Below are 13,676 nucleotides of genomic sequence, written 5' to 3'. Positions count from 1 at the left end.
TTAGGTGCTTGCACAATTATTTATTTAAAATTGTATGGTAACATATTTTGAGCATGAGAAGGTCTTCTTCAGGAACAGCAAAGAACATGCTACTATCAGGCTATGGTAAGCTCCTGAGAAATTTTACAGTACAGGGGCCAACATTCAAACATCCAATTATTCCATTTGCAGTTTGCACTTGCAATTTTTAGCTGTAAAAACTTAAATTAGAATCTGTATAATACACAGCACATCAAAAATGTATCATCATTCTTTCTAATCTACTATGCAATATCATTTTTTTTGTAACAGATGATATTTCTGCCTATCAGGAGTTTAAATCCCTTTCACTGAGCAGTTTGTGCAAGTTAACAATAACATTTTAACTCATTGATTTTACTACATTGTTTATATCTTTAGTTATTGCATTTGTCTAAAATTACAGCCAAAATAAGTAAACTCCAGACCACAGCAGTCTAATCTGTTGAATAAAAATCTGTCATGTACATTCAACTGTAGCATTGCTCATGTAATACAGATGATCTAAATCAGAAAAGTGACACTTGCCTATCTTCACGAATACGATAGAAAAATCCATAGCCATTGTAAACCATAGGAAGAACAGCACCCAGGACCGTAGTATATCCAACAAGGCTAGTTGAAAGAACAAAATTCCCTCCACCACCACTGTTAGAATGAAAGCAAAATAGCTTTATTGCAAATTAAAACTGGCATGGAAGTAGCAAGCAAAATGTTTTAAGTTGCCAAATACCCTATTGGACTTCTTGATGTCTTATTTTGGGGTAGGATAATACCAAACAGTCATTGATTTAGCAAAGTAATCAATCTGGTCTACAAGTCCTAGAAATTGTAGTATTATTCCCCTTCATAAATACAGGTGTTATGTTAGTTATCCACCAGTTCTCTGACAATATATGTCTCTTTTTCTTGAATTATTAAATTTGGGCACATACCTCTGCTCTCTCCTTCCTAGGTGATTTTCATGTTCAACCATCAGGTTCAAAGGTCAAGTTTAATGTCAGAGAAATGTATACAATATACATCCTGAAGTGCTTTTTCTTCACAAAACATCCACGAAAACAGAGAAGTGCCCCAAAGAATGAATGACAGTCAAATGTGAGAAAATCCCCCCCAGCTCCCCCCTCCCACACATAAGCAGCAGTGAGCAATGATCCCCCCATCCCCACCAGCAAAAAGAAAGCAACCATCAGTTACCATCACTGAACCCAACCATGTGCTAAGCAATAGCAAAGACACAGACCCTGCAGTTACCCCATAAGCTTGGCATTTCATCCAAATTTGACAACCCACAGGTTCTCTCTCTCCCTAGCAAGGGAGAGGGAGGTGCCCCCACTTTTACAGCGGGCAGGAGACATAACAACAACCTGCTGGTTTACAATCTTAAAAGTCCGTTTCGTCGCTTTTTCAGGTCAAAGGTTCTTTCCTCTGTTTGATAACTTAATTTAATACCTGCCCTTGTTCTGTTTGAAATGGACTTCTCTCATTGTCCATCTCATCATCTTATGTCACGTCCACCTCTTCCACCTTGCTGGTAAATACTGAAGTGAAATAATGACTTAAAACATTTCTGCATCTCTCAATGTGTACTGGCAGTGTTATGCTGTCTGTCCTTGCTGGTTATGAGTATGTTTCAGATAATGCAAGTTATGGCACTATTGTCTGTCTGGGAAAGAATGGGTTACCTTTTAGTAAAGGCAGGATCGGAAAAGATCTCTGGCACAGGAAGACCTTCCTCCTTAGCAATAAGAAGCAGACCCAGGAGGTGACGATCAAACCCTGAAGCATAAATTTAGTAACAAAATTATACGTAAAATCTACAATAACTTTGAAATTCAATTAGGATCAATCAACAAGTTATTTACCTTTACCATTCTGACATTCGGTCATCAATTTGTGATGCTTCATAAAGGATTTCTTCATCATCTGATGACGTTCCATCTTCTAGAATTTTAGGTAGATAATGGAAAAAAGAATCAATATCAACAGTTGGAACTAGATATACCAAAAAAGGTTTTTAAATGGAGCCAAATTTAGTACAATTTAAAATATATTTATTCCATGTAATATGTTACCCTGGTTATACTGTTCAGTAATTTACTGTAAAACACTGTTAATCTGGCACAGTTAGAAATTTGATGGTGCCAGACTGGTAGATTTTCTGCTCTATTGAATATTATTCCAATTAACAGTCCAACACATTTTAATCTGTCCTTTTTTAAACAAACATTACAAGGTTTGATGGCCTACAGGGACAAGGTCCAGCACCTGACCGTGTGGTGTGCCAACAACAACTTGGCCCTTAACACCCAGAAGTCCAAGGAGATCATTGTGGACTTCAGGCGTGCTAGAAGCCACACTCACGTCCCCACCTACATCAACGGAGCTGTAGTGCAGCGTGTATCAAGCTTCAAATTCCTTGGTGTCCACATTTTTGAGGATCTCACCTGGTCCCTGAATTCCTCCATCCTGATAAAAAGGCACAACAGGGCCTTTATTTCCTGTGGAGCATCAAGAAAGCTCACCTCTGTCCCAGGATACTGATGGACTTTTACCGCTGTACCACTGAGGGAATATTCACCAACTGCATCTCAGTGTGGTATGGCTATTGTCCCATATCAGATTGCAAAGCACTCCAGCGAGTGGTGAAAACTGCCCAGCGGATTATTGGCACCCCATTGCCTACCATTGAGAACATCTACCATAAACACTGCCTGGGCAGGGCGAAAAGCATTATCAAGGATGCATCTCACCCTAACCATGGACTTTTAACTCTCCTCCCATCCGGTAGGCGCTACAGAAGCCTCCACTTCCACACCAGCAGGCACAGGAAGGGCTTCTTCCCTGAGGCTGTGACCCTGCTGAACCTCACATCACAGCGCTAAGCAGTATTGCACCCATATTGTACTGTCTCAGTACTTTTATATTTGTGTGCTGTAGCACTTATTTTTTATTTGCAGTTATTTTGTAAATAATGCTATTCTTTGCATTTCTGGTTAGATGCGAACTGCACTTCATTGGCTTTGTATCTGTACTTGGCACAATGACAATAAAGTTGAATCTAATCTAATCTAAAAGTAGAATAATAAATTTTCAAGGGACTATGGGAAACAGAACAAGGTGGATAGGAAAGGGGCCTTGATGAGTGCAAGGGTGAGTTGGGAGTAGGACCCCAGTGAGTGAAAGGGAGTACTGAAAGCTGAATGTTGGTGAGCCAGAAACAAGAACGTTGGATTTCCGATTAGTTGGATAAAGCAGTTTTACTGTACATCTGTTGACAGCTGAACAGCTGTGGAAAGACTAATGGAATGTTGAAAAGGAGCATGGAGTATAAAAGTAGGGAAGTGTGGAAGATTCAATGCAACTTTAGAGCACTACTGAAAATGCACCTGAAGTACTGCATACAGGTTTGACTTCCATATTTAAGGAAGAACATGCTTGTATTGAAAGAAGAGCAGAGAAGTTTCATAAGATCAATTCTTGAGACGAATGATGCCCTGCGATGGTCAGGGGCAAGTACAGACATAGCGTACTAGCTGTCTACATGATACACAAGCCAGAGCAATATATGGAGAGTAAGCTGTCGCCCATGCAGCAGACGCCCCCTCCCCATGGAGCTGTGAATCGAAATGAACAGCAGAGACCAATACAGTTTGACACCAGCGGCATTGTATGAGTTGCCAGTCAGTGTGGAACTCAACGTAAGGACACCAGCTCTGGATTTTACTTCCAGGTTTACTACCGAATACTTCCCTAAGAGTGGGTATAGCTGCAAGGCAGTGGAGGTTTGAAATCAGAATTTTCCTTCCCCTAGATGAGCTGCCAATTATGGCTAAAGAGCCTCATCTTCCCGATTTGGGATGAATGGATCAATAAATAAAGAAGGGTTGAGTAGTTTGGCATATATTCATTGGAGTTTAGAAGAAACAAGAAGAGATCTTATTGAAACATAATAGATTCTAAGGGGGATTGACAGATTGAATGTTGAGAGGATGTTTTTTGCAGTGGGGACACATATTCAAGGGACATGTTTTCAGAATAAGACCACAGACCATAAGATATAGGAGCAGAATTGGGCCATTTAGCCCATTGAGTCTGCTTCACTATTTCATCATGGCTGATCCAACTTTCCTCAGTCCCAATCTCTTGCCTTCTCCCCATATCCCTTCATGCCCTGGCCAATCAAGAACCTATTAATTTTTGCCTTAAATACATATAAAAACTTGGCCTCCACAGCTGCCTGCGGCAATGAATTCCACAGATTCGCCACTCTCTAGCTAAAGAAATTCCTCCTCTTCTCCGTTCTAAAAGGACACCCCTCTATTCTGAGGCTGTGTTCTCTGGTCTTAGGCTCTGCCACCATAGGAAACATCCTCTCTGTATCCACACTATCAAGGCCTTTTACCATTCGATGGGTTTCAATGAGGAACCCCTCATTTTTCAGAATTCCAGTGAATGCAGGCCCAGAGCTATCAAATACTCTTCATATGACAAGGCTGTTTAATCCTGGAATCATTTCCATGAAACTCCTTTGAACCCTCTCCAGTTTCAGCACATCCTTTCTTAGATAAAGGGGCCAAAACTGCTCACAGTACTCCAAGTGAGGCCTCATCAGTGCTTTATAACATTATGTCCTTGCTTTTATATTCTAGTCCTCTTAAAATGAACGCCAACATCACATTTGCCTTCCTTGCCACAGATTCAACCTGCAAATTAACCTTTAGGGAATCCTGAACAAGGACTCCCAAGTCCTTTTGCATCTGTTTTTTTTTGTATTTTCTCTCCATCTCCATTTAAAAATAGTCCACCCTTTAATTTCTTCTACCAAGGTGCATGACCGTACATTCTGGACACTGTATTCCATTTGCCATTTCTTTGCCCATTCTCCTAATCCGTCTAAGTCCTTCTGTAGCCTCTCTACTTCCTCAAAACTACCTGCTCCGCTACCTAGCTTCATATAGTCTGCAAACTTTGCAACAAAGCCATCAATTCCATCATCCAAAGCACTGACATGAAATGTAAAAAGGAGCGGTCCCAACACAGACCCCTGTGGATCACCACTAGTCACTGGCAGCCGATCAGTAAAGGCTCCCTTTATTCCAGCTCTTTGAATCCTGCCAGTCAGCCACTGCTTTATCCAGGATAGAATCTATACTGTAATACCATGGGCTCATAGGTTGTCAAAGGTCTTCTGAAAATCCAAGTACACAACATCAACTGATTCTCTGTTGTCTATCCTGTTTGTTATTTATTCAAAGAGTTCCAACAGATTTGCTAGGCAACATTTTCCCTTAAGGAAACCATGCTGGCTATGGCCTATTTTATCATGTGCCTTCAAGTACCCCAAAACTACATTCCTAACAATTAACTCCAACATTCTCCTAAGCACTGAGGTCAGACTAACTGGCCTATAATTTTCTTTTAGGAGGTTACTAATACTCTATTCCAAAGAACTGTAGAGCCCAAATCATTAAACATATTTCGGGCAGAGACTTAAAGATTTCTGAACTACAACAGAGTTAATAGGCCATAAGAAAAGACCATGAAAGTGGTGTTGAGGTCAATACTGGATCAACTATGATCTTATTGAATTATAAAGTCAGCTTCGGGGACCAGTCTTATGTTATTATAATTGTCATGGAAATCCCATGTTTCTCAGCTATACACAATTTACCAGGGTGAGCGTGGTTACATAACTGCTCCTCACCCCAGGAAGAGAAGAATCATCACCAAGGTCCCCATGACATTCATATGTAAAACAAAGGAAGTGCGAGCACGAGCACAAGTGTGAGAGGGCCAGCCATGTGACTTCCCCGACAGACTGCTAAATGCCGAATGGTATGGAGTGTGTTTGGCCTGCTGTTTGTGGGATAGTGAGCAGTACACATGTGCTGTAAATTGTTGAAGTCACAAGTGCACGCCCAGTTAAATGATATGGCCCAAAAGATGGCATTGCATAAAGCAGTAAGTTCACATATGTATATGCTTAATACAATCGACTTTGCATTACAAGTCAAATACTGCGGTGACTTTAAGTTTGAATAGTTAATCTAACAATGCAAAGCACTTTTCTGAATTTGCAAGCAAAGTTTATGAACACAATACAAACTAAATAACATGGCTAAATTGAGCACCCACAGAAACTGCTGGATCCAGCATCGCTTGGCACCATTTCACTGCCTCAACAGTACAGGGCCTCATCGTCTCAGTTCGGCCATGATAAAATCGTCTTGTTGTTGCTGTTTCATAACAGGAGCCCGGCCTGTGAAGAAATGTTATGTAAAGGTGTGTTATGGTATCTAGGCATTATCTGCAGTTAAGCTGTTCTTAGTTCAATGAATATTTCTGGATAAAAAGGTTCAATTGTCTAGTAAGTCTCTGAAGCACTCACACTCCCCATTTCATTAATAAAAACTCCAGCACTTTCAGGCTAAGTCATGCAAATGAAACGGCAGGTATGTAAATATAGAAAGTTAATGTAGAATTATCCAATTTTTGAAACTTGATATTTTCAGTTATCAACATTACATTTTACATATTTGTTATCCACTCATTCCCAATTAAAAAAAAATAACAAGAAATAAATTAGTAGAGAGTAGAAAGAGGCAAGAAACTTCAGAATACAGCCTGCTGTTATTTTAATAATAATGGTTGCTTTTTGGAACAGATGCAAAACAATCACCTTGATTATGGTTTGTATTAGTATGCAGATGCCAATGCTTCAATGAACTGAAGTGATATTTATAATTTTCTCTTGAAAAGGTATTTGAAATAGATTAAGAAGCAAGAAGATTAGAATAAAAATCGATGTGCTGGGTGAAAAGCTTCTACAAAATTGAATGATTTGAAAGATCATAATACTTACCGTCCATGAAACCTATAGTAGGCCAACTGAAGGGCAAGCTGTACAAAAATGTCTGGATGAAGCCTTCGCTCTTTGATCAGAGATTTGCCAAAAGCAGTGAAGGCATAACTAACAATTTGGACATCTGATGCCTGTAAAATTAAATAGAAGTTGCTAAATTCATGTAAAAATAGACTTCTATCCAAGCCAAGCAACATTATCTAAACAACAGGAATACTGCAGATGCTGGAAATTCAAGCAACACACATCAAAGTTATCTAACTTCATACTGGTAAAACAAATTCATGCTTAGACAGCAAGTTTAATGTGGAGTGCATATGTAAATTCTTCTTCCATCAGCACCACCACAATCACTCTGCAAATTTGCCTCCGCACTATTACTTAATTTAGCAGGGCATCAGAACATAATGATTTATACCTTATTCATAGGAAGAAAATACTGGTGAATATAACATTCATTTCTGATTATCTGCTTGTTAATTTCAGGGCACAGTTAAGAATTAAGTATATCGGTGCACTTGAAATCTTGTAAAGACCAGATAAAGTAGTCAATAGCATATTTCCTTCCCTGATTTCAGTAAAAACAGATGGATCTTAATTGGCAAGTATTTTTCATGATTATCAAGACTAATGCAAGCATTGTTTTAAATTCTTAGTTTATTTATTTGAATTAAAACTCCCCTGCATGCCATCATGGGATTCAAAACACATGTCTGGAACAATAACCCAGCATTGTAATACTTTCTGAGCAATCACACCAAGAAACAACCACAAGCCCAAGCTGCATTTTTCTCAATTCAGGAGAATTGTTGCAAGGAACGGGGCGAACCTAAATACAGGACACTGACATGGAGATTGAGTTAGGATGCAGACGAGGGTGTGAGAGTGGCTGGAGCTGAACGGCAAACAGGAGGGTGATCAGGAAAGCAGGAGGCAGGCAGAACTTATCTTGACACAGGGCATTGCTGGCGCTGAACGGCAATCAGGAGAAAGGCGGCAGGCAACCCTTATCTTGACACGCAGTGTAGAAAGGCAAGGGGTAGACAATACTTATCTTGTCCCGGATGGACAGGGTTACACAGGTAATCCGCGGTACTGAAGTAAAACTTAGAATCCTTATCTTGACACAGAGAGACAGGGTTACCCAGGTAAACCTCGGTACTGAAGTAAAACTTAGAATACACAATCCTAAGTGGCCGGGAACGTTAATTACCACACTGGCTAAACAATGATCTGGCAACGAGTGGATGCAAAGCTGGGGTTTTTATGCTGCAGGTCTTGATGAGAACCAGGTGTGCCACCATCAAAGGAAATTAGGAGAAAATTGGGAATTAACAGTCAGGACCATGACAAGAATAGTGCTTGAGATATCTCTCAACCTTAGGCGTTTAATAAAGTACAAAACATCACTCTCAGGCGAGATGGGGCTCACCTAGCTCACAGTAATGCTCAATGTAATTCATAGCAATGTAGAATTTGGTGAAGACTTCCCAAATATATTTCACAAAGTCAGCACACATCCCAGAATGAATGGATAAAATCAAGTGTATTTTCAATCATTGCGATTATTTGTTAATTCAAAATACAACCTAACAGCCAGAAATAAATATTCCAATGTGAAAACATCAGCTTCCATTAAATTCTGTCAGTAATGAAATTCTACAACTGCAAGTTAAGCATTTTACTCAGCTGCAAATTTAATAGCTCTCCTGTCACTAAACTGTTAAAATATTTTATTAAATAATGGGCTAAAAGTGTAGCATCTATGTTCTGTAATTTAAAGTTAACCTAGCACATCTTCCACCTATTAATGGAATGTTCTATATTTTACAAAAATTACCAGTTTTCTCCAAGCAAGGTCAATTGAAGAAAATAGCTGTAGCACCAAATAACTCCCATTATACCAAGAAAATTTTCTTCCTCAGGTGAACAATAATGACAATCTTTAATATAGTGCAAAAAATCTAGATTTCCTTCATAAAAGGATTTTCAGATAAATTTGACACGGCCAAAGATTTTGGCCTAAATTTTACACAAAGAACAAAATTATCAGTATTTGGTGACTGAATAATGAAACATAGAAACATCAGAATGTTAAAGCAAATTTTCATTAGTTTCAAAGATGCCATCAATGACTCTGTGCATTTCCAAAGTCTTTATCATTTCATACCCTTCTTCTGTGTGGTCAATTGATGAACATTTAATATCTTTACAAACTACAGTAAAATATAAGAAAAATATTTTGGCTTGTTCTATAATGAACAAATGAATTTTTTTTATTATGAATCATAATTAGTGCTCATCAAATTCTTCATCACTAGAGAATAGTACATATATGGATTGTTATTTCCTCATAAATTTTCAAGTATGGTGTATTTTAAATATATTTTATTTCTACAATTTTATTTATGAGCTTTCACTATTTACCAAAATACTTTTATTTTGCATTCAGTAAGAATCTTGGAATATTAGTTAATTATACTGGTACTTTTTCCTTCTCAATTTGCTACGCGAGTGAATTCTTCAATGCAACTGGCAGTTCTGGCAATGTGAAAAAAACACCACAAAAGTGCCTAAGTCCTTTGAACCTGTTTAAAATAACCTCAGAAATGCATAAGTCCACGTGCAGAAATTTGCGGATAGTATTCTTTGAGGTCAGTGGCATCATTTGCCAGGTGACTTAAAAGCAAAGCGAGAGGTCAGAAAATGATGAATATTAAGAGAAAGACTTCCAGAGTTTAAGGTTGCAAGTACAGCTGAAAATCATGGAACATTGAAAATGGAAATCTGCAAAGACCGTAATTTAAGGACTGCAGAGATGCTGGTAGAGAATAAGGCCGTAGATCATAAGACCATAAGTCATAGAAGCAGAATCAGGCCATTCAGCCCATCTAGTCTACTCCACCACTCCATCATGGCCAATCCACTGTCCCTCTCAACCCCATTTCCCTGTAATATTTGATGCTGTGCCTAATCAAGAATCTATCAACTTCCACATTAAATACAGACAATGATGGCCTCCGCTGCCGTCTGGCAATGAATTCCAGATTCACCACCCCGTTAGCTAAATTCCTTATCTCTTTTCTAAAAGGACACCCTCATATTCTGAGGCTGTGCCCTCTGGTCCTAGATTCTCCGACTATAGAAAATATCCTCACCACGTCCACTCTATCTAGGACTGTCAATATTCTATAGGTTTCAATGAGACCCTCTAAACTCTTCCAAGCTTCAGCAACTACAGGCCCAGAGCCATCAAATTCTCCTCAGGGGTTATCCCTTTCATTCCCGGAATCATTTTCATGGAACTTCTCTGGACATTCTCCAATGCCAGCATCTTTTCTTAGATAAGGGAGCAAAAGTTGCTTGCAATACTCCAAGTGCAGTCTAACCAATGCCTTATAAAGCCTCAGCATTACATCCTTGCTTTTATTCTAGTCCTCTCAAAGTGAATGCTAACATTGCATTTGTCTTCCTCATCACCAATTCAACCTCCAAGCTAACCTTTAGGGAATCTTGTACTAGGACTCCCAAGTCCCTTTGAACCTCTAATATTTGAATTTTCTTCTAGTTTAGAAAATACACAGCACCATTATTTCTACCAAAAGGAATGGTAAAATCCTAGCTTCTAGGAAGTCATAGTGACAGAGAAGTTAGAGGATAGGAAGGGATGAATTGACATTACTGCTGAATACCAATGAGGTGGTTTATTGTATTAATGCAGGCTAAACTTTTCTTCATAATGAGGATGGTTATACAAGTTATACCAGGTAACAATGCATATTGCCACTTGTATATCTTAAAAGTAGCTCTGTGCTAATTATGAATTATATCTGAATTATACCTGCTTGTAGTATTGTTGTTTAGCATGTTCTATGTCATTTAGAATCCTTTGATCCAGCACAAATACCAGCTCCTCTGGCAAAGGGAGGTCACGCACTGCAGTTGATCCCTGAGAAAAAGATTTTGTAATATCATATGTTATTTCTTAATTAGAAAGCAACTAGTTTACAAGCAGAGGTGTGAACCATAACTGGTTAACAATTGACAAATATGACACCAATCAACATTAGGTAGCATGGTAGTCTGGCTGGTAGAGGCAGCTTCACAATGCCAGAGACCCAGGTTAACTCCTGACCCCAGTGGCTGTCTGTTTGGAGTTTGCACATTCACCCTGTGACCATGTAGGTTTCTCCCAGGCAATCTGGTTTCTTCCCACATCCCAGAAATGTGTATATTTGTCAGTGAATTGGCCACTATAAATTGCCCATTGTATGCCAGTGAACGGCAGAATCTGGGGGGAAGTTGATGGGAATATGAAGAGAAGAAAAAGTTGATATTAATGTAGGATTGGTCAGTACAGACTCACCTAGCTGAAGGATCTGTTTTTGACTATCGTTGCGAGTCAGACTGAGGATATATTTTCCTATGGAGAAAATATTCTTTAAAAAAAACACATTAGAAGTGATTTCCTGTGCTCTCCACCCATCGTTATCAAATATGTTGAAATATAAAATAAGTAAGTAAACCTGTTTCAAATGAACAGCTAGAACATCATTATGTGTTAAGTGTTTGTTCAATAATGCAAAGACAATCACTGGCAATTTATTTTAAGCTAATGAACTTGACATATGCCTCAATTAGAAATTACTTCTACGAGTTCCTAAAAAAAATGTAACTTAACTTTCTAAATTCTGACTCTAATATTTATTAGTTTATTCCTTTAGGAAGGCTGCCCAAACTTCTGATCCTAGGTCACTATCTCCCAATCACCATGGCAACCCCGAAGCTCTCAGTTGAGGCCTCCTGGTACTTCTTTATCCTAAACCTCCAACTAGAAAATCCAAAACATTGAACAGAGCAAGTCTTTTCTTACCCCGGTTCTCACCACTGGTCTGACTCCTCCTCCACCATAACTCAGCAGAAGCCTGACGAAGCCTGTGACCACTGATTCGAAGAAATAAGCTTGGACAGAAGTCCATGGCTGAACACATGCCCTGCCAGTTGTTCCTAGTTAGCTGATGACCAATAGTAAACTGGTCACTGGTATCTCACCACAATGTCAATTTAGGTTGAGTGGGATTCCCAAAGCTGCATTATTGTTAACAACAGAATTTCTGTTTGTTTAAACTATAATAAAATATCTGATACTAACTTGACAGAAAATTGTGCCCCTGATGTAGGGAAGTAATTTCTGTCACATGAATAAAGGATCTCAAATCAGAGAAATGCTGAAAAAAATCCTCAAAGGAATAATTTGCATCTTATAAAATAGAGTTCAAGGATCAAAATGGGTAACAAGTGAGTTGAGTTGAATCATCGTAGAAGCACAATTCTACAATGATAATTGAACTTAATTTTATAACATCAACTGTATCCTAACAAAATTAAAAACAAAAATAAAATTATTTTACTTTTTAATTTAGAGATACAGCATGGTAACAGGTCTTTCTGGCTCACAGAACCTGTGCCACCCAATTACACCCATGTGACCAATTCATCTACTAATCCACAAGTCTTGGAATGTGGGAGGAAACTGGAGCATCCGGAGGAAATTCACTCAGTCGTGGGGAGAACATGCAAACTCCTTACAGACAGCAGCAGTACTGAATCTGCCTCACTGGTGCCGTAATAGCGTTATGGCAACCGCTACACTACCTTTTATCTTTGGAGGTTAAAAGTTAAGGGCACGCCCCAGACACCCCTGCAATTCACTTCAATGGAAGTATGGAGGTGAGCGTAATTAACTGTTCCTTTGCAAACATTTAACACTAAAATCTTCACATACCTTCCATTTACCTTCTACCAACTTCAAAGTTTGATCAGTGTAATAACACACAGAAACCATGACCATTGCATCATATGGAGAGTGCTGGATCAAAACAGAATCAATAAATCATATGTTAAAATTAATTGCATTAATAATGTACAACCTAAAATAATAACTAGTTATTTGTTATTTATTTGCATTATATTGTGGTTATCTGATGGATAAACAGTCCTAGATATTATGGGAAAGATGACTTGAAAAGAAATTCAATGTGACGAAATTTATAACAAATACTTTTAGTAAGAACGCATTCACAAATAGCCAATTAACTGAGGAGAGTACTACATTATCAGAGGGAGCAAAATTTAGTTAACACACTAAACCAAGTTCGACCAGTAATTTGAAATAAGTTGGTGGGGGGTAGGAACCAGAGTGAAGGGACTCAACTTAGGACAGATGATAAAAAAGCAAAGAGAGCATGCAGTCAGACCGTCAGGAAGGGCAGGCAGATGATAGGATAAAATTGCAGCAGGCAGGGTGAGTATCAGTGCATTAGGGATGCAGGATCAAAAAGTGTAGGAAGTACCATACTCAAGCTGTGATATCTCAATGCATGGAGTATTAGAAATAAGGTGGATGATCTTGTTGCACTATTACAGATTGTCAGGAATAGTGTTGTGGCCATCACTGAATCGTGGTTGAAGGATGGTTGTAGTTGGGACTGAATGTCCAAGATTACACGTTGTATCAGAGGGATGGAAAGGTAAGCACAGGGGGTGGTGTAGCTCTGCTGGTAAAAAAAAAGGCATCAAACCAGTAGAAGGATGTGATGTAGGATCGGAAGATGTTGATTCCTTGTGGATTGAGTTAAGAAACTGTAAAGGTAAAAGGACCCTGATGACAGGCCTCCCAACAGTAGCTGGGATGTGGACCACAGATTACAACAGGAAATAGAAAAGGTGTGTCAAAAGAGCAATGGGAGTCATGGGAGATTTTAACATGCAGGTCAATTGAGAAAATCAGGTT

General features: G+C 38.9%; 1 protein-coding gene across 7 annotated transcripts in view; it reads right to left on the bottom strand.

Annotated features, from left to right (window-relative positions):
• crot (carnitine O-octanoyltransferase) overlaps nucleotides 1-13,676 on the bottom strand; it is a 72,452-nt gene that overhangs the window by 7,590 nt on the left and 51,186 nt on the right. For all 7 annotated transcript variants that reach the window (XM_063044140.1, XM_063044135.1, XM_063044138.1 and 4 more), the window contains 7 exons: nucleotides 12,669-12,752; nucleotides 10,725-10,832; nucleotides 6,884-7,014; nucleotides 6,157-6,280; nucleotides 1,884-1,962; nucleotides 1,704-1,797; nucleotides 547-666 (listed from right to left, as the gene is read on the bottom strand). In XM_063044140.1, coding sequence (XP_062900210.1) covers nucleotides 547-666; nucleotides 1,704-1,797; nucleotides 1,884-1,962; nucleotides 6,157-6,280; nucleotides 6,884-7,014; nucleotides 10,725-10,832; nucleotides 12,669-12,752 — 740 coding nt within the window. The remainder of the gene's footprint in view (nucleotides 1-546; nucleotides 667-1,703; nucleotides 1,798-1,883; nucleotides 1,963-6,156; nucleotides 6,281-6,883; nucleotides 7,015-10,724; nucleotides 10,833-12,668; nucleotides 12,753-13,676) is intronic.

Source organism: Mobula hypostoma, chromosome 3, assembly GCF_963921235.1.
Source record: "Mobula hypostoma chromosome 3, sMobHyp1.1, whole genome shotgun sequence".
Classification (NCBI taxonomy): Eukaryota; Metazoa; Chordata; class Chondrichthyes; order Myliobatiformes; family Myliobatidae; genus Mobula; species Mobula hypostoma.
Note: the sequence above shows the minus strand (reverse complement) of the source record. Positions and strands in the feature narration are given on the sequence as shown.